Raw genomic sequence first — 22,419 nt, 5'->3', positions numbered from 1 at the left:
GTAATACATTTTGTAATATACTTTGTAATTATACATTATATAACTTGCAATTATATATTATATACATTTTATATAATTCTTCGTGTATTATATTTTTTATTTGACAAATTTGTAAAACCTATTTATTATAAAAAAACCTATATATTAAAAAAAAATTAAATAAAAATTTTTCCTTTTCGATGTTATCTCTACCTTAACGAAGGCATTTACCGGGTGAGGAGGTTTGAGTACTTTAACGAACCTGAGAACTATGCCGGCGGTAACGTATAGCGTTTTCGAGTGAAGCAAGTTTGATCGTTTTGAGATCGATTAATGACGTCATATATTCCGTCTTGAATTATTAGGGATACTTGAATTATTATATAAATTAATTAATAAAATACTTTAAGTAAGCGTTTGATTGATTAATCAGGACAAAGAATCTTGTGTTTTAAAGATAAAATAGCGTCAAAAACGAGGAATATACTTTATATTATTTATATTAATCAGATTCTTTCAAAACCTATTTTTTGTCAAACATTGATCAAACATATTCATGGTAAATTAGGTTTAATCGCTCTCAAAGTGATCAAACTTACTTCACTCGAAAACGCTAATAGTTACCGGTAGGTCACCCATGCCGGACAGGTCGAAGGGGAAGAGTCAGACTAAGAGAGATACCGTAATTATTATATATTTATTATATTAATGTTTTTAAATAAAATAGAAGCAAAAGAGACAGTAATTGAGAGAATAAAGAAATAGGGGCCCCAAAATATTTTTTTCCGTGATTGATCCCACCGGAACCGATGTAAAAGCAAAGCACGTTGAAATCGCTCTCCACCTTTAGAATCGTTCTCCTCTCTGTCGGATATTAATTGGCGTACTATCCGGCAGAAAAATTTTGATCTGTTCAAATAATTATCGTCAAATTCTTTGCAAACCGAAATGTTTTATCTTATTCTTGATCGCTATCATTATTTTTTTATTTAATTGTTGGCCTGCATCAAATCTTTACCTATCTTTTCGCGCATCGAATTTTAATTACAAGTTGATTATTAATAATAGATATCGCCTAATTAATCATCGTTTATTAATCATAATCCAGTCTAAAAATTTTTAGTAAATTTTGTATTATACGCATTTCTGGGAGATTTTCATATAATATCATGCAATAAGCTATTTTATTTTCAACTATATATTCTGTATTAAATTTTGTATATACTTTATTTAAAATTCTGTAACATATTTTCTGCATTATAATTATATCAAAAGAATTGTATAATATTAAAATATATTATATTAAAACTTCTTTCTAAAACGTATTTATTATTTTGTTTTGTATTGTACATATTTTGTAAAGTAAAATGTGATTTGTATTGAATTAAAACAAACAAACATAATAAAAATTTTACCTCCTCTAATATCTTTATCTTAACGATGACATTTGCCGGGTGAGGAGATTTGAGTACTTTAATGATCTTGAGAGCTATACTGGCGGTTACGTGGTTATCGGTAGGATCATCCATGTCGAACACATCGAAGAGGAAAACTCAGACCAAGAGAGATAATTGTATGCCATGAAATATTTCATATTATCATCAGTTGAGTGAAACGCGGATCTAGAGTCTTTAGAAATTCGCCGTGACAGCTACTCAATAAATGCGATGCAAGCGAGAGGCTGCAACGGCGACGCTTGCCTGATAATCGATTGAACATTTGTTCGGTAGACTGGAAGTGCCCGATACTCTCTCGAGGAGAGGTAAAAGTAACGTGCAAGCACGACGTTTCCTCGCCACGGAAGCGGAAAGTGGCACCGATTTGTACGAACCAACGGAAACGACGTCTTTGCTACGCAACACGAACGAGATAAAAATCCGCATAAGTGTCGCGAGACGTCTTCACTTTGAAGGAGACTTTCCCTGCGTCGCGCGCCCAATTTCATCTTCGCTCTCCGCGTACGCAAAATTAATATTCTGCATCTTTTAACGCGAAACACTTTGTGTAAATTAGAAAGAATAACCGCTTCATAAATATTAATTAAATATTGTATTATCGCGCCGCGTTTTTTCATGATCACAAAGCATATATTAATTTTGATAGAGCATATATTAAGCATATATTAATTTTAAAGATTTCTAACAAGAATAATACAACGAGATGCTGCAAACATCTTGTTTATATATAATATATAAAACATACAATTTTTATTTTTAATAGAAATAGAATATATAAAATAATAATTATCTTAAAAATTTTAATTAAAATTCTTTTATTTTACGATATGAAGCACAATCATATTGATTACATCTTTCTGCGCTGAAATATACAATTTCTATATTCGATACAATTAGTGAAATCGTTATTTTTATAAAATATTTCCTTACACATAAAATTAATCCCTTTCCATTTAGAATTACCGGTGATTTTGCTCTACGATGAGTCAAGCAGTGCATGAATGTTTTTTACATACTTTCAAATCTTCTTTTTGCTGCTTAACACGTGGCTACAGTTAGTTAACTCTAGAATGAATAAGCGCTCTCAGTGGATCTCCACCGGATCCTTATCTTTTTGCGCGGATATACGATACATCTTACACGAATCATGCAATCAAATCTCGCGCGCAATGTCGTAATGTTGTGATGAATCTCGAACGAACCTTAAACGGAATATTCTACCGGTTTTACGAGAGAGATTATAGCGACGGCGTGTCGTAACTTTTTAAGCCAACTGTAAATACTGTTCTTGTACGAAAAGCTGCATGAATAATTAATAGCAGTATTTTTATACGCGATTATCTCACGTAAATATCTTGCCTCATTTGCTCTGAAATATTTTCACTTAGGACTAATTAGCAGATCATGCGTGAAAATACGCTTATTAAGCGGCTGTACGTGTTGATACGTTGAATTGCGGTAAATAGATAAATGTCTTTAAATCGAAAATTAATGCAAAATATTTTTAATTACATCCTTCAATAATTATTATCCTAAGTGTTAAATAGCTAATTATTATCAATGTAAATAATATTGTTGATCTAATTTGTATAATTCATACTCAATTAAAACTCTATTACAATTAAAACAAAATTGGTTTAGAAGCTGTTGGAAGATCACAGATAGAAAGTTCTAAAGCTTTATCTAAATAGAAATTTTTGGAACTTTTATAATGGTAATGAGCTGTTTCTATTTCAAAGAATCTAAAATTTGAATATTTACAACTGCCTGCTTTACAATTTCGAGATATCAGATTGCAAATAACCATACAGCACAAATTATTCTTACAACCACTATTTTATATAATGGATAATTATTATTTAGTTGACAATTTATTTTAGCTTTAATTGTGAATATAAATAGTTCCGCTTATTTCTATCTTCCTTTATATCCATTTTGCTTGTAACTGCTCAGATTAATATTCGCTTTTACCGAGTTATTAATGCATGACACAGAGAGTAGACTAGACTTTCGTTATATATTATAAGACACAGTTTCTCCGTCCGCAAAGATCGAGTGAGAGTCTACGTATAGTTGAAGGTATATGTGTTTGAATATTCCGAGCGTGTTCAAATAGTTGCAGGAAACTTTCGTAATTACTAATACACGCGAGCGCGAGTAATACAGCGCCCGATAGTAATTATCGTGCACCACAGATTTCGTCGCGGATAAGAGGGCTGTCTATCGTGTTTATCATTTTATTGGCAAATTTCATTCCTGAACAAGATCTGCTTGAGAAACTGAAAGGTTTGTGCTGTTTCGGAATATCTAGATTCTTTGCGCGGTTAAAGTGTCGTAAAACAATTATTAATACTTATTTGCAATAAACATTTATTGCAATTGACGAACTTTTACCAAACTTTTAGTGAAAAATGTACATAAATTTAGTCAAGTACTTTTAAATGTATTTTTACATTCTAATTTATTTTACAAGATGCGTATCTAAAATGTTTAATTGTAATAAAGGGTATAATAAAACAAATACGATATATAGGCAGCCACTTTTTTATTCCATTCTTACAGATTACATATAATATATTTACATGTTTCTTAGAAAAATTCTTACAAAAATTTTCTAAGATCGGCCATATTCATGTGTCTGCAAAAATTACGTAAATACGAATTAATTACATCTAGAATGCGGTTGTTTTCGGCGCCATGGATCAATAAAGCTGCAAATTTATATATTTTTCGCCAGCGTGTACCGCGCGATTAAAAATGGTGAATACGGATTAAATTAACCGAGAAGCCGAACGCAATAAGCGTAACGTAGAACGTATCTCGCGTTCAGAAAAAATTGCGATTAGATTACACGGAAACGAAAGCATCGGCAACGCCTTCATTGAGATTCACGGCTTCTGTCCATTTCTGTCTTATTCAGTATCGTAATGTATACCATATTTACATATAGCGTTACGTATTACTTGTCAAACTGCATCGTGTTGCACAGATCGATCTTGGGATCGTATTACGACTATTCGCCCGCGAAAAAGGCTATCTATACTTAATTAAATCGCCATTGCAGTCGCAATAAATAACTTACCAATCGGCAAAACATATCACCGGTTTTAACGATTTTATAAATTCAACGGAGCGCGGACCAACTTATATTTACCGATCTTGTTTTTATAAGCGGATATCTTGACGTAATACCGGAGCGGATCGCAACTCAGTCTCGCTCTCTTTGTTCTAGGATTGCACTGTCGTACACAATGCTTTCTGTCGCTATTAATTGTACACGCCTTAACGTTACTGCCACGCAAAGGCGCGAGTACCCGTAATATAATGCACCATAAAGTACGGCTTGTACTTTCGTCGACTTCAATATATGTAGATAACGGACGTTCTTGTTGCCGTATACGGGATTATCGCGGCGTTAGATATGAAGACCAAGTAAAGAGCATAATATCAATTTTAATATTAATGTCATTAATAATAGATTGATATTTTAAATAATCTTTAATTGAAGAGATAAGAAAATATGGATTTCATTTACTGTATGCTCTTTTGTAAAATTTTCACTTTTTGCGTTAATATTTTGTATATTATTCATTATGCTTTGAGAAGGATCTATTCTTCTTTCTAAATTCTTTTTATCTCATACTGACACATTTACATATTCTATTTATATTGCACTAATAGTTTTTCTTATCTTGAGAACTTTACGTAATCCAGCAAAGTTAACGGAAAATAGAAATATTCTCACGCCTCGAATCATGTATAAAAAAGCTATTATTAAAACATTATTTTAGACTCGTCCTTCTTTCAATGGTCACATATCATCGTGTAATACTGATCTATGAGTTTACCACAATTTTTTTCAACTAGAATCTGCGAGCCATGTCATTCGAAATCTTGATCTTCTTTAAGTTGTCATCTTTTTGACATCGTTCGATGTTTAGTAGTAGAAATAAGTGAAGTAACCTGCAACACATAAATAAAAATTCGATTCTTGATCATTTTTAAACATTTGGATTGATATCAGAATGATATTAAAATAATATTTAAAAATATCAGAGAATTATATTTGATAACAGAATAATCAATTATCGAGAAATATTTTAAAAATAAATTTTTGGAAATATTTATAGACAAAATTTATTCCTTATAAATTTATCGCGCGGATATATTTCATATCGTATATTAAAAGATTTCCAAATTATCTTTAAGCTATGCCAGAACGATATAGATTCAAAGAAACTATTTTGATCTGTCTATTTCTTCATTGTTCCGTTTGCAAAACTGCAAGAAAGCAAGGAAAAAATTAACTTTTGCTTTTTCAACTGCTTGCACTTTTGCGCTTGGGATGCTTACAATGGATTCCGTCAGATTCTTCGTCATCATCGCGGTAAAATCGCTTTTAAACTTTCTTAATTTTCTTTGCGCAATCAAATTCTAATTATCTCTTTCTCTCTCTTTTTCTCTGACGTTTTTCTCATTTCCTTTGTCTTTCGATATTCTCGCGCGACTACTTGCTATCGTTGAGAGTTCTTAAATTTATCAGTGCGAGATTCATTCAACAGTGTGATTTCCATCTACAATTGTCGCCAAAAGTCTCGTTCGGAGTACTAATGCCCAGAGCATTTGAACGTCTCTAATGAGTAGCAAGGGGTGATACTACTTCAAAGCTACTAATTATAAGACCCTTGTCACCTTGTCTCGCCACCCGCCATGGCAGCACTGACCCCATCCCTTTCGTTTCTACCCTTTGATTAGTAGGTGCTCGCTTTTCCGGTCCCCTAATGCTTTCTCAACTCTCTCTCACTTTCATACGTAGCATACGTGTGCGTTAGCAAAATCGTACGCAGCGTCGATAATAAAGTCGATCGTGAAACGAACGAGGGATTCAAATGGAAGCCATTAGAGGATCGAAAAGAGTCTGCCAATTCTGATTAAAGTCAATTTAAACGTCCCAACAATGGATAATAGCGTTCAGAAATAATCGTCGGTAAATGGCGGCGAGTGAATCCGGCTTAAAAATGAATTGCGCGGTCAAAGTGCGTATTTTGCTATTTCGTCGTATTGCTGATATTTAGAAATTGTCGTTGATTTTATATTAAAACATTGTATGTATAACGTTACGCAAATTACATAATTTTACGTATTAAATGTTAGATTTAATATAACATTTATTATCCAGAGACATTGAAATATTTGCTCTATAAAAATTGCAATGCTCTATAAAATGCAATTAATTTATTCAATACATAATGATGAATATAATTGATGGTAAAGTGATAAATATCTCGCAAATAACTTGCACTTTTTAAAATAAACAATATGTTGTATGACCAGTATAATATCGACATTATTTGCAACTGCTTGGTCAGATGTACTAAATCATTGCTTTTATATCGAGTGTACGCTATAAAACTTTTTTACGCAGCCGTGCGACGTCTTTTCATCCAAGTTCTAAATTAATGTCCTGTGAAAAAGTATTTAACAGAGATATCGTTAAGTTACGAGAGTTTGTTCCCACAGGGAATACCGACGACGAGTTTTGGGGAAAATTCGTTTTTCACGCGCCCTCCTCCTTTCAACCCCAAATAAATTTCCGTCAAGGACGTCCGAAGGGGTCATCAGTTTTTGCGTGTTGCGTAATTAAATGCACATCGTCGGGTTTAATGACTATTAAGGGAACGAATGGTCGTTTGATCCGGAACGTTACCATTTTTTGTTTTATATGTTTAGCCGCGCAAGATTTACAGAGTGGCTCGTTGTCGACATGAGATAAAATTATGCGTAATTAGCAAACGCAGACAAGCATTATTCGCACGCTCTTCTTTTTATCGCGATATATCTCTTGAGTTTCAAAAATGAAAATGGTTGCAGAAATTATTCATGAAAGGAAGTCGCTCGCACGCGAATTGCATCAATCCCGCTCCGTTTCTTCGATTTTATCAATCCGATTAGCACGTGTTTCAACGTCTCTCAACGGTTCTCAGCGGCTTTATTTCTCCTGCCAGAGAATTAAATTATACTTTACGCTCGTTATCTGCTAACGGGCTGGTTAATCTTCAAAATTGTCCCGATAAAGCTGCTACCCTAACTACAACCTCAGGTCTTACTTTCATGCTTAACGTTTCTCGCCCTTAATGCGCTACCACATTAATCACGGCCCGATTGCCAAGATTTCTCTCTCGCGTCGAGTTGCGTGTATTAACGAGTACAAAGTGTTATAAAATGCGAGATGTACAGGTCTTCGCTCGATATCCGGCTCGTGTTTCTCCATCCAGAGGAATTTATTCGCTTCGCCTTCACTTCTTTTGCGTCGTACGCGAGTTTTAATACCGTTAGCAATACCCTTCGTTAATTTTTATAGAGTTATACAAACCTGTGCGCATCATATAGCGTTACATTATATTCAGTTGATATGTTTTCTCATTTAATCCCGCGCAAGACAACAAATATTTAAAATGAGAAGGGGAATATATTCAGTACAAGTAATTTATGAATCTTTGTTCTTTGTCAAATCACAAGGAGTCCTCGTCAAATTGGGCAATTATTTACCGACGGAAATATATGTCGGTTTATGGGAATAAAGCTTTATTGCGTCGAGCCGATTGCAACAACATGCCCACGCATTACGCGGTTACGTTCTTTCTGCGTTTTTTGCATTGAATTTCGCAGACGCACATATTACTCAATCGAAAGAGTTCTCACTCCTTTTGTCGATCGATAATTACGAACTTGACTACCTGGCATTACCGAATAACATTGATCTTTCCACAAGACAGCCGGTAACGAATCCGTGATTAAAATCGTCTCCATCGTTCTTTTCGAAAATGTTATAACATCTGTCACTCGCCGCAGGGAGAAACGTAATTTTATGATTACTAATAAAGTATTGGATCATGGACTTTTGCAATCATTTTGTCATTCGATAAACATTTCTTGGCGAAATGTTTGAATGAGATATAGCATGAAACACGAACATTATATAATTTCTCCAATTGACAAGATACATACATTATTGTCAACTATCTTTTGACTTTCGCTTATGTTAAAAAAAATTTAGTTAAATCAAATGATTTGCGTTTTTCATCTAATATTGTAATTCCAAAAAATTGCGTTTCTCATCTAATATTGTAATTCCGTGTCTTTCCTTAGAATTAAACGAGAAGAGACATGATTCGTGCAGATGATAAAATAAGTTGATCGAACTTGACCGCGCATGACCGTCAAGTCTAATTCGGTCGGGTCAAAGACGAGACTAAGGGAGCATTGATCTTCGCTTTTCGATCTCTGTCTCTCCACCAGCATATAGTATAACGCGTCGCTGACCAAAAAAGCAATCTTGTCGCTTTGTCGACCTCGTAACACCTGTTACGCGCAATGGAGTAACTTAAGTAAGGTTACGTGTAAAACGGGTTTAAGCCACACACGAGGCCACGTAGAGTCGAAATCGCTTTCACTAAACCGTCGCGGACGCTCCAAGTGTATTCCAAGGCTGAAGATTCATCGCGCGAGAAAACCGGTACCTAACTGCGTTCGCGGAAGAAGGAAGTATAAAGTTCCACCTCACGCTCCTTTTCTCTCGTGGCAATCGTTTCTTTTTCTCTTCCTTCCTCTCATGATGTCTCTCGTTATGCCCGTTGATGAGTCTATTTCGATAACGGTCGAGAGCAGGTGCGAAGGACGGCGCGAAAAAATGAAAGCCGCGAGTACGCTTAAATTACCGGAAGAAACACGCTGCCTATGTATTACGTCGCGGAAATTGAGGAGCCGATTACGCAAGAAAACCTATGTATGTTCTATGATTCTACAATACGTTTGAGCTTGAATCAAATATATTCGTGAATATAGAATCTAATATCACTTTGTTCCCGTTTCGAGCGAACGGATGACGGTAAGTGGTTCGTTGGAGGTAACTGACAAGGTTAATAAGATAAAGATCCAGCAAAAGTTTTCATTATTAAAAAAAAAAAAATAATTTACCCTCATCGTCGTGTAATTATAGATAACGTCAACGGAAACATTTATTGAATATTTACGAAATATAATTATAAGAAAAAATATATATCTATCGACTTACCTGCGATTCATGATATTATGTTATCTATCCGCTAGTGTGCATTTCTGGCATGCTGACGGAGATATGCTACGGTGCACTACGATTACTAAAGAACGGCTAAAGAACCCAAGTACCACATATTAGTATCGCGTCTCGCTGTCGCGATTTGCGATCCCGAAATCGCGATTTTCTATTTCTAATTCAATGAAAATCATAGAATGAAAATGGCGAACGAAACGTTGAAAATTAAAGCTTAGCATGCTCGCAATTGCAGCCATCTATTGTAATGCTATCCCCACGTACAGTTTCTCGAAGATGTAAAAGGAGAAGAACTGATTATCATTCTTGAACACTGAACGATGGGATATCATTAACACACTCGCAAAATGACGTACTTGCCGAGATTCAAGGATCGAACGTCGGGGGAAGTAAGAAAGTCGACCTTCGCGAAAACATAATGATAAAGGTAATGGGAAAATAATTTCTGCGGTTTGCCAATCTGAACTCAATGGTATGCATTCGACACGATGGTCGAAATTACGTCATCTTAATTTTTTAATAAATCATTTTTTTGTCGTTACATAACATATAAAGGAAGAGATCGAAATTTGTACAACGATTACTATGCGTATACGTCAGCTTTGCGACGATTATTTGCTAGTTTTTTTTTTTTTTTTTTATTAAGTTACAGTGCATTTATATATTATAATATCCTTAACAACTATAAAGATTGTTCGAACAGTCGTGAAATTTTTTTACAATGAAAGAAAAATCGCGTTTATCGTTTTAATATCGTTGTCCTTATGCCAAAACCACGAATGCGCAAATGTTATGTGCCACAATGTAACATAATGTAAGCATTATGCTTAAATAATTTGAAGGAATTACAAGAATAAAACAAGAACCTGATTTTTCGGAACAAATTAAATTTTCAAATTGCAATAACTTAGAAATATTTACAAAATTGCACATTCGTTATTTTGGCATAAAAGCGACGATACATTAATACGTTTAATTGTGACATATTAAAATGCATTATTACATTTACACAATTTAATATCGCATTGAAATTTTGGAATATTAATATGCGTATTAGATTTATGTGACTTTTCGAACGGTTCGTAAAACAATAATTATAGTGTTGCACATGCACGACGACTTTAAGAAAAAATTAAAATAGGATTAAAGTGAGGGAGAGGATTGTGAGGATATCATCTACTTATTTTATAGATGACAAAAATAAATAGTGCTTATATATAAGTTGGGTGCAGAGAGGCGAACGAGGCATTACGTGATAAGAGATACTCTCTCTCCTTTTTTTTTCGTTTCATTCTATTATCCTTTCGCCTCGACAGCTCTTTAAATTATCTTTACATGCAGGGATTGGTCATGTGAAGGCTCGCCGATTCGTATCCCAGCACCGATCCCTTTCAACTTTCTCGATATTTTTTCTTTTTTAGATGCCTCTCCAAATATCTTTTGATTCTCAAAACCTGGTGAACGAATTACCTGCGGTGGGTGGCACGAATCCATATCCGCTCGCACCTACGATGACACCACTGGTGTCAGCTGAGTTAGGTGGCGGTCCAGCTGGGAATAATATTGGACCTACGGAAAGAAAACCATATGCGTTAAACGTACTCTCACAATTTTTTCGTAAAAGCCGTGATCGTTCTCATGATTGTTTGTCATGATATCAAAAATCTAAGCTTTATTTCACTTTTTTGTATTTTCTGCCAATGAATACGTTTTTAAAGTTTTAGGGCAATCCTGAATCATATGAGAAAAAAAACACATGATATTCTTAGCATAATTTTCACTGAAAAATCTTAACCATTGTTTTAATAATATGTACCATCAATCAACAATTTATAATAAAATATTGTAATACACTAGCATACTTATTATAAATGTTCGTGTCTGGTGAACTTGATAATCCGTAGAAATATTAAACGGTATTTTTATATAATACAATAGATAGTGATATACAGGATCTATTAGATTCTTATCAAAACTGTTTGACAAGATTGAGGAAAATTGATTGAATTCTCGGATCAATTACAAAGATTATTATTAGTTTTACGGTCATTGATGCATTGATACGCGATTGGTCACACAGCAGAAAATAAACAGTATCATTAACACTTTAAATATCAAAAGCATTTCAATTAACTTTTCACAAAAGCTTAATTAAAAACTTCTATTCACAAAATAGAAATATCTTTTTTTTATATACACTGTATTATTGTTAGAAACATGTAATTATAAAATATTATTTATTATATATAAATAGAATTGCATATATATTAAGATATCTTAATATCATAATGTTCATCAGTAATTATAACATGCTTGTGTTAATTACACACTCATTTTTTATTCATTTAATACTTTCGAAAACTGACGGAAACTATTATTTTAACAAAAATAAATGGCACATAATAGTTTTATCAACGTTTAAAAGTAATTTTAAAAAGGAACTGCTTCAAAAGAAATCTTGTGAATGAACTTCAATTTTGTTTTTATTTATTGTGCGTCTTATATTATTCAATAAAGTACATTTAATAATAGCACCACGTTGTTACGTGGTGCATTAAAAGAAAGTTGAATTTGTCTACACAGGAATGATGAAAATCCTTTCTAATACCAGGAAGTTATTTTCTTCGCGTATTACATTAATCAATTTGCTACAATATTATATATATGGAGATATTATCTTTATCTAGATACATTTAAATTTATTAAAATAATTATTTTAGCGATCGTAACATAGATAACAAACCTAACAAACGCCAGTTTTCGCGTCTTTTCCTATCTGTTATTTATGATGATGTAGTAATAAAATACACGAGCTAACCGCACCTGCAATGAGTAATCGTTATGAACGTGTAGTAGTAGGAAAACGGACAATTTATTTGACTGATGTAGACTTCTGATGTTATCCCGATGATCGCAGACTCCTTGTCAGCAGTAGCCTCGATATAATAAGAATTATGAACACAAGATAGATGTTCGGAAGCGTTAATCGTTTATAAAGTGCGATATAATTTACACATTTCAAAATTTTTGACATTTAACTACAAGAATTTAAAATGCATGAGTTAGATAAAGAGCATGAAATATCATAGGATAGATAGACACAGCAAAATAATATGTTCTATTAGGATTTCTATCGCGAACGTTAGCATTTGCGTTGGCTGATTTAAATTGTGATTTATGTGACTTAGACTTATACTACTTGTTCAGCATTTCGTCAGACATGTAGTATGCCACATTATCTATCATACTTAAATTTGAACTTGACACTCATTCCGATGCTGTTATACGCATAATAATACTGGAACTAGTTGCAAGAATCGAATATCCTGTTCGTGCAACTAGTGTTTATGCATCGTTTAAATAACATGTAGTTCAACCAACCTTATAAGTCGAAGAATGCAACGTCAACATGATATTGCAATATTTTTGGAACACCATGTTAAATTATATGTTTATAATTGTAAATTGATTATATCAGAAAAAAATTTTAGCGTAAATGAAATTCTATTTTCATGAGTCACATTTTATAATACATTATAAAATTCGCGTCAATTTTCTATAAAAATACTACCATGTACCAACTGTCAATTATACCCAATACAGGAGTATAATTGGCAGAAACCAAGTGGTCGATGCACTACATTATAAAAATTTTACCATAATTCACGATGCTCACAATACATAAACACTAGCCTTTCCTTCCGTTACACGCGTACACGTGTACAAGTAAATTTCTAGTTAGTCTCGCTGTTCCGGTAAAAGTTCCATACCGTCTAAGCAAGGTATAGGTTCTGCATTAACTGCGAAACTCTACAATTCAATTCGATCTTATTCTTCTCTATTGCAATCAATCGTTTGATTATATGACAGTGCACTTTACTAAGAGCATTCCTTTTATATCTTGGATCTTTACGACCGAGCAAATATAACCATCATAAAAACAATTAGTACTAGATTGCCAGTCTTGCACAAAATGTTATATAAATAAACGCGGTACAAGTAATGAGAGCTTTAATAATTAATCCTCTAAAATATTACCGTGTGATTTTTTCTTGATTTTATCTGTTTCTAATTAAAATTATTAAACCTGTCAAATAAATGTTTAGAATTACAACAATTTTATAATAATTTTAATCTTTAATTTATTTTAATCATTATCATATGTTAACTATTTCAAAATTAATTCCAAAATTAAATCAAGATTTACATGATTTGAAATAAAAATAAGAAAAAATAATAATTATCCGGAGCAAATAAGATTTTTATTACAAGTTTATATACTGAAACGAAAGTTGTATATTGTTGCATAATTCTAATTTTTTAGTTATTAGTTTTTTGCAAATGTAACGTAATGTGTGTGCCAAGACTTTTAAAAAATTAATGTGATAATATATAAAACAGTAATTATAATTATGCTTTATTTCGTCTTTCGATAATCTAATAAAAGAGAATTCGTTTCCAAGAGATATTTTACATTGAGTAAGAACTTTCCAATGATCATGGAATTCTAAGGGAGCAGTGTCAAAATGTCTACCTTTATTTCGCAAATGAAACGATGCTGTTTCTTGACGGCGTATGCAAATAGAAGAAAACAATAACAAATTATCGTAATTGCACGATTTTCAGTTTCCTGATAACATAGAGGATATACAAGGGGAAACGAACGCTTCCGAAGCATATCGTAAACTTCAACGAGCACCTCGAGAAATCTAATAATAGCGCACAAATAAAAAAGGAAAGCGTAATTGTTTCGTAGCAAACGTGCAGTGCCAGTAATAATATAGCGACAAATCATCTTCGAATTATGCAAATTGATGTACATAGCTGCAGTTATAAAAGTGCAAAGGTTATCTCAGAAAACCAGAAAAGTTACACCAGAAAAGAAATCTTTATTTGGACAATTTATAACGTTATATCGCGATAAAACAATAACAATAATACATCCAGCAATAATTTTAGAAGATAAATATAATATAAAAGTCTCTCATGTTATTATAAATTTAAGCTTTATGTTAATAAAATTATCTTAACCGTTATTGTCGCTATTCTTTAAATAACTTACCTCTATTCGATCTCGGATCTCTCATTACTGCGCTCTGGATATAAGGATTAAATCCTGCGAAGAAATGCCTGAAATTCTGCGTCGAGACTCCCGTCAGAATAGCCATGACAAATGTGACTAGAATTATCTGCAAGTAAAAGTTTGTTCATAAATTTCTATTTCTCATATAGATACAAGGAATGCTTTCTAAAGAATTATATTAATTTTTAAGAGTGCATTACTCGATAAATTTAAAAATAGATTTTTTTTTTTGCACTGACTTTCTAAACTAAAGAATATTCATAAAAAGAGCAGTATATCTGTGATGATAAAAGAGATGGTTATTTATGGCAATCTCTAAAATACAAGAGTCTTAATTTATAAATTGTAAAACACACATTGTGAAAAGCAAAAAGGAAATGTACGGGTTAAAAAAAAAACAAATCTCAGATGTTTAATTTTATACTTTTGAACATTATTCAAAATGACGCAACCTTGTTTGCAAAAACGTTTCTTCGCAAATACACGATATTAGCACAGGGTTTTTAATTGAGAAAGAATCTTTCTCAATGAGCATTCACACGTTCAGAGACTATACCGTTGATTTACATAGATTAAAATGAAAGATAGATGTAAGAAACTAAGAATGTACTTCATGCATTTCACATATAGAAGTTGCCGGCTATAAAACATAACAAAGTAAAAGTATTTTCGCGTAGCCTCTAATCACTTGGATTCTCGTGTAGCAACAGCTGCTTGACGAAACTTGCTCTTCGTAACGCAAACGAGCAATCAAATCACCGCGAGAATAATTTTATCCGCATTACAACTGTCCAAAAAAATGAATGTTATTATGATAATTATCGATATTTTACACCAAAGTCCCAGGTAGATCTGTCAGATGCTAAATAATGATACTATCTGCATAATGATACCGAGTATAGGCTTTAAATTATCGAGATAGGCTTTAAGAGCCGATAGAAATGTTGTGCACAGTCGTGCGTTACGGCCACGCGCTCTCTGATCTTTGAAAGTTATATCGTCCGTGATGAAAGTGCGTGACAATTTTTACGACTCATCGATCGCTAACCACGTTTCTAATATACAATTTTCACCACAAGCTAAAGAAATTTACGACTCTATAACGCTACTTCTCTCTAAGAGCAAGAGTGCTTCGTAGAATATTCACGAACAGATATATGTACTTCTCAGTATCTTTATTTTGTCGAAAATGATTTGACACGCAAATGACAAAAAAATTAGATTTTGATAAAAATTTTAAATCTGTTAAACTGTAAAACTCATTTAGCATTATTTTATCTATTTTTTATTAATAATAATTTTGCTTTTAATAACAATAATCTCTATTATTCGTGATTTATCAATTTTATACGTTATAACTATTTCATGTTTTGTAAGTCTCGTAAAAAGAATCCTGCCACAATTAAATTGCTGAAGAAAGCTACAGAGAGAGAGAGGGATTAGTTAGATGGGTATGATGCAAACCGCATTTGCTTCGAAAATCCGTTATCGCGGCATGAATATCGTAGTTCTTGCGCAAACTCGAGAAAGGTGGAGCTTTGGGAATGGGATCTTCGGGCCTAATTTCTTTATCCCTCGAGATCGTTCTTCTTACGTAAAGCCTGATGAAATTATTACAGCCGATTTACGAACCTCTTGACGACACTCGAGGCATCGTCAAACGTGTCGAAGGACACCGTCCCTCGGGCGTAATTACGAAGCCGGTTCTTGGAGTAATCGCGGATAAAGGTTATCTCAATCGTCGGAACGAAGTGCAATACCAGTTTGCTGCCATAGAGTTAGTTTGTCTGCGAGATTTCTATATCAAAGGCAAGGTGAGCCGCCGCCACGGCCACTTTCCGCCTCTTTTTACACGATTTTCTCTTACCTGCGCAATGTCAAGGCGAATGCGCTCGGTGGTTTACCTTTAAAATTCGAATACCGTGAGTGTGCACGTGAAATGTTTCTCAATTGTAAGTTTGTTATATATTGATGGTATGCAAGTAGACACGTATCCGTTTTGCATTTAATGTTTAAACAGGAATCTCGAGACCGACAATTCCTGTTATGTTATAGCTTTCAGATTCTGAGATTTTAATCTGAGAGATCGGCTTCATAAGTCTGAACTTAACTGCAACAATATTTTTTTATACGTATAGCGACGATCTGTATCCATTTAATTATGATAGAAAAGTAGCGGCGAGACATGTAGTCACGATTTATTATCTATTTTCTAGTAATATATGTCGCGGCTCATTTTACACTCGATAATTTTAACGTATTTAATTCCAAACGTGCGGATTATTATCATACAAGCGTAATGCAATAATGTTGCCTCGGAGCAACATTAAATATATTAAAATAATTGACGGATTGAAAGCCTCGCAATGATGGAATGAGAATTTGGATGTTATTCGACGGGTATCGCGGCAGATCATTTATTCGACTATCGCCGAGAATAAATACAAGAGCGGAAAGACATATTAATACAGGCTCGGTTACAGGACGGCAGATTGACAGCGTTTTTAATTAAAAACATTCATTAAAAGAGAATAAACGCGCGTTCCGCCGTTTACGATTCTTTTTTTCTCGCAGAGCGAGAGGCACGCTTTCTTGTTTCTGATTCTTATCATGTGCGGTCGCATGTTTCAAGCATAATTCATTTTGTTCATTAGACATACAACAGCATTGATCTCGCGACCTACGGAAACGGAGTAGCCACGCAGAAGTCGTATCGTTAAATAGAGATTGAAAAAGCACTCTAGAAAGATTAGACATAATATACGTGTAAAATGTCATTAAAATTATATATATAAGAATTTATGTCAAAAATAAGTTTGTAAGGCACTTTGCCTCTTATTTTTATGCGATAGTGAATTAGAAACACATGTTGACAATTTAGATAGTTAATTACATCCATTTATTATAACTCTAATTTTTTTCTTTGAAATAATCTAATTTGAATTATTGAATCTTTCTCGCAAACTTTTCGTGTCCCTTCAGTACGTAATCGTTAATATCGTCACGCTATAACAAAATTAAACATAAAAATCGAGGCATGAAATAATGAGAGTGATAAAAGATCTTGATTGCGTGAAACTATGAGCAACCTCGATGTAGCTCTTATTATTACCGTAATTTCATCTCTCGTTCGCACAACGTGCAAGCAAGGTGAAGGCGAAGCGTACTTTTATTTTCGCGCATCGAAATGGTTTTCCAAGACAGTGAGATAGAAAATCTTGAAATAGAATAGACAAGATCAGACTCGCGATTGCGACAAGTAATCAGTCAAGTGGAAATTCGATGACAATACAATAATATCCAGGAAGAACGCGGCGCGTGAACTCAAGAAACCGTACAATACATATATGTATAATTTAGAAAGAGCCACGCCGTTGCTCGCCATCGGTGGCATCGCCGCCTTCGTTTCTACGAGGTCGCCTATAAAGTGCGGCACACATGTGCGTAAGACTGTGACCGGCGAGATTATGTCGGCCAGATATCTCCGCGAATGTGCGGATGATTGTGGGAGGAAAAACCGCGGCGGCTTATTTCGCGCGCGCGCGCGAAAAGACCGCTCCGGTCGGTAATTTGTTTTACGGTCGCGAGAATCGATATCGCGCGCAACCGATCGATCGCGTGCAACCGATGGGTGCAATCACGCGCGTCGATTGTTCTCCGCTCCAAAGGTTTCACCCGCGCGTTCGTTACCCGCGTTCCGAGGGAGGGAAAAAAAAAACGCGGCGCGGCGTGTCAGAGCAATGAGGGCGGACAGCGGCGCGGTTTCATTACGCGGGCGGTATTTCACTGCGTTGTTTTGTCTCGGCGATCCTTCGTATGACACATCGATGAATATTCATCATCTATGATATAATAACTCATGCAAAGCGTGCACACACATCTCGTTGTCGCGATATTTATGGGATTAGAAATGATTTTTTTTTGAAAGACATTGTAGCGCGTGTCATATTTGTGACACCTTGCGAAGATTTTGTGCGGTATATTAATTTATTATATCCCCATGTATTGCACGAAAAATTTTTTAAATTTTAATTATCTTTAAAATTCGTAATTTCTCCCTTTCTATCAGAGATTATTTTCCATTTGAAAGTTCTTACTATATAGAAAGCTTTTTTATTTATTACATGAACAATAATAATTTAAATAACGATTTTCTATTGTATATAAGTTTTTTGAGCGTATCTTTAAATCAATGACAGATCAATTAATTAAAATTGAAATTATTTTGATATATCAAGTTATCACACGTTAATGACTTTTTAATTTATTTATATAACATTAATATGTTAATTATTAAATTATAGGTCTTTAGACACGCTTTTCCTGTAGAAAAACTTGAAATAAAAATACTACAAACCGGTATAATAGACTTAATTTCACTAATATGCATCTATTTTGCACGTATTACATCAACGAGAACGTAGTAAATACTATATATTTATTCATAAGAATGTTTTTTTATTATTATTTTTTTTTACTTGTTATACTGAAATAAAACAAAAAATCTCTTATTTAATATTTGTTAAGCAAAAACGAGCGCGCGCGACTGTCAATTTAGTTAAATTAACACATCTTTTATTTATTACATTTACTATTATATGTAAATGGAATGGATGATTTCTTGTTTACTACTCAAAATTGATTTTATTAATATTATCAACAATCTGTAAAAAGAAAAGTTGATCTTTGAAAAAGACATACAAAAGCTTAGAGACTAATGGTCAAATACATATACATATATACGTGTACGAGTATATACTGTACATACGCGCGCATTAAAAGACGTACTTCCGCGTTTAGCATCGAGTGAAACGGACCGTACTCGACTTGTTCCTGTCTACGTAAGCGAATTTTTACGCTATCAATATTAATCGATCTAATTAGATTGTGTCTATATAGAAAGCAAAAATTGCATTAATAGACAAAAATTTAAAACGGTTGTTGACCACAAAATAATTTGCGATAACGAGCTCTTTAATGCATTTGTCATTGCAGAAATTAGAAATCACTTCCTTATTCTATAATCTCCGTTTCTTTTTGTATATAATTGACAGCTTACATTAATATACAATTGTATTATTGAGCATATTACCAATTACTTTTAATGCATAATTAATGATATAAAAGATAGTTGAATTAAAAGTTTAATGGAAATTAAAAGTTTAATAGAAAAAGAGAGAGAAAGTTTAAAAGTTTATACAATTTGTTATATTGTTTACTTTTACTAAATAAAAAAAAAATTAGTGAAAAGAAAATTTCTGAATTTTTAAATTATAAAACATCTTCCATATTTTTTACTTTTGTACGTAAACGAAATGCATTTCGACATAACAAATTGCAGATAAATATTTCGTTAAATTTCTTTTCTTCTTGTAAAATGTCCGCCATAATAATATTAATTTATGTTTTGATGAGTATTATGAGAAAAACATGTTTGTTTTCTGAATATGTTGGGAAAATTATAACTCATTTGTTTTTTCATATTCTTTCATGTAAGGTAAACTATTGCAATTTCAAGATATTATCTATATATTTTAGTAATAGCATCAAAGATAATAAAATTATGAGATAATTATCATTATTTTTTTACTAAAATTGAAACTTTTATTTTTAAGTCAAAATACAAATTTGTAATTATTTTTATTTAATGCATTTGTATGTCCAAAAATTAATAACAGAATGTAAAAATACAAATATGTAATTTCCCATAATTTCACACCGGTTGAAATAAATCCAGGTAAAGCCGCTGTAATTTATTTCGAGGAAATGTACGAGAATTCGACTCGGAACGTTGATGTCAGCACGCAGAAAGAGATTATTACATTTGATTCTCAAGACCAAACAATTACATATCATAATTATTACAGTTTTTTAAATGTAATTTTTGATTTTTAAGTTACGCGATGCCAGGTGTGTATAATTATCTTTGTTTACCTCGGAGCAATCCGAAAGTTAATGATGGTGGACGTTTTGTGTAAGATTGCACCGTTTGTGAGAAATCTGGGAAATGCCAATGTTCACGGGAATTTACCACAATTCGGCTACGGATGTTGAATTAAAAGGAAAATTAGCCTGTTTGTGTGAATATTGAGATGTGGTTTGTAACATTATAGACTGTTTAGTATTCACATACTTGGCTAACGTGTCGCAATTAAATTCGTTACGCCAACGATATAGCAATCAGTCAACGGGAATGCGATTTTCTATGCCCGCATGAAATTCCGTTTTAACACGGACATATGGTCGACGATTTCTTCTCTCTCATAAAAGTCGATGACAAAATAAAACTGTATCACGGAAAACATTTGCAATTATTACGTAAATTTCGTGAACAGTTAATCGTAATGGCCAAAAAAAGAAAAGGAAAGTGGAAAAGCAATTATGAGAATCTATTGTTTAACTTACAATTCTTGAAATTGTTAAAGAAAATTGCATGTCACGGACGACGAATGCATCTCGACAACAACATATCTTTTGTGAGGAAAATAAATGTTACTTTCTTTGCTTCTTTCATGAACTGAAAGGCATTCTTTCTTGCAAAATTGATTTGTTGTATGTAATAAAATTATTTCACGGTAGTTACATATAATCAAAGCCGATTTACAAAATATAGCTTAAACAAGCGATTACATGAGCTAAAAATAATTTTCACGTGTGTGTATATGTAAGTAGTAAAATATATATTATTGTTCCTTCTCTCAAAATCAGCTTTTTGTGTCTGGAATTTAAAAGTGTGCTACGAAAGCTGCCTCAAATAATTAAGGTATACCATTAACAAAATTTAATTCAGATTAGTTCTTTTGATTGCATCAATATGTGAGTCGGTAAGCGAGAGTTACAAGAGCGCATCATTTTTACGCTACATCATGTAAAGTGTTGCCAAGTGAAAGTGTACGCACTAAATTCATTCTAGAAGAAGCACGTTTGCTTCTATGCAAGTATTACAACGATCTCGCCCTTGGCAGTAAGCCAGCTATTACAAAAAAAGAGGTGTGTTTCGTCGATTAATGCAATGTAATTTATGAGCAATAGTGCAAACATAATTATTGTTCACCAGTAGAGATACAAAAAATACATCTATAAAATAATACTTTTGGTAGCGTAACTATAATTTCTTGATAATATCAAGTATTTTAAAACCGATTCCTCTATATTCTTACAAATCGATAAATTTAATTGATGCACGATTTATGCAACGTAATATTATTGACATTATTTTTTAATTTATAAAAAATAGTATTTATGATCTTTCCTTGTCAATAATTGCTGTTATTAATGAGAAATAACAAAACTTCATAAAATTTCATTAATAAGCAATCGCGTACGCATCAGATTGAGATTAAAAAATAAATCAAAAGCAGTTGTAATAATTTTATCTAAAATACAAATAATCCACCAATAAATTCACGCAAGATTCAGCAAGATAAATAAAGAAAATTTAATTTTATAAAATTGTAAAAAAATTGAAATAATAGATTTCTGAATCATAAATTTTCTAATTATATTAAAAAGTGAACAGAGTTCCTTGTAAGAAAATAATGTATCAAAATCTACTTTTCCGCAAAATTTATTGTGCATTTTAAAGGAAATTAATAAAATAGAATAGAAACATACATACTCCAATTACGTTATGCCAAGACTGTATCATTTTTGTGTAAAGTCAGCAACTACTTGTGAAATCGCGAAGAAAATGACACGACTGTGGCTTTCTGCATGCCACTTCTGAATTAAATCCATTCCGGCTATACCTATAATAAACCTGACTTGATGTAAAGGTAGATTTATCTATGAGAGAACTATTTGTATTA

At 32.9% G+C, this 22,419-nt stretch overlaps 1 protein-coding gene across 1 annotated transcript in view; it reads right to left on the bottom strand.

Moving 5' to 3' along the window:
• Positions 1-3,970: 3,970 nt before the first annotated feature.
• LOC115241918 overlaps positions 3,971-22,419 on the bottom strand; it is a 23,527-nt gene continuing 5,078 nt past the window's right edge. The window contains exons 2-4 of the mRNA XM_029817891.1: positions 14,591-14,717; positions 10,999-11,097; positions 3,971-5,399 (exon numbers count right to left, since the gene is read on the bottom strand). Coding sequence (XP_029673751.1) covers positions 5,374-5,399; positions 10,999-11,097; positions 14,591-14,717 — 252 coding nt within the window. The 3' untranslated portion in view covers positions 3,971-5,373. The remainder of the gene's footprint in view (positions 5,400-10,998; positions 11,098-14,590; positions 14,718-22,419) is intronic.

Source organism: Formica exsecta, unplaced genomic scaffold (assembly GCF_003651465.1).
Source record: "Formica exsecta isolate Colony F162 unplaced genomic scaffold, ASM365146v1 scaffold54, whole genome shotgun sequence".
Lineage (NCBI taxonomy): Eukaryota > Metazoa > Arthropoda > Insecta > Hymenoptera > Formicidae > Formica > Formica exsecta.
Note: the sequence above shows the minus strand (reverse complement) of the source record. Positions and strands in the feature narration are given on the sequence as shown.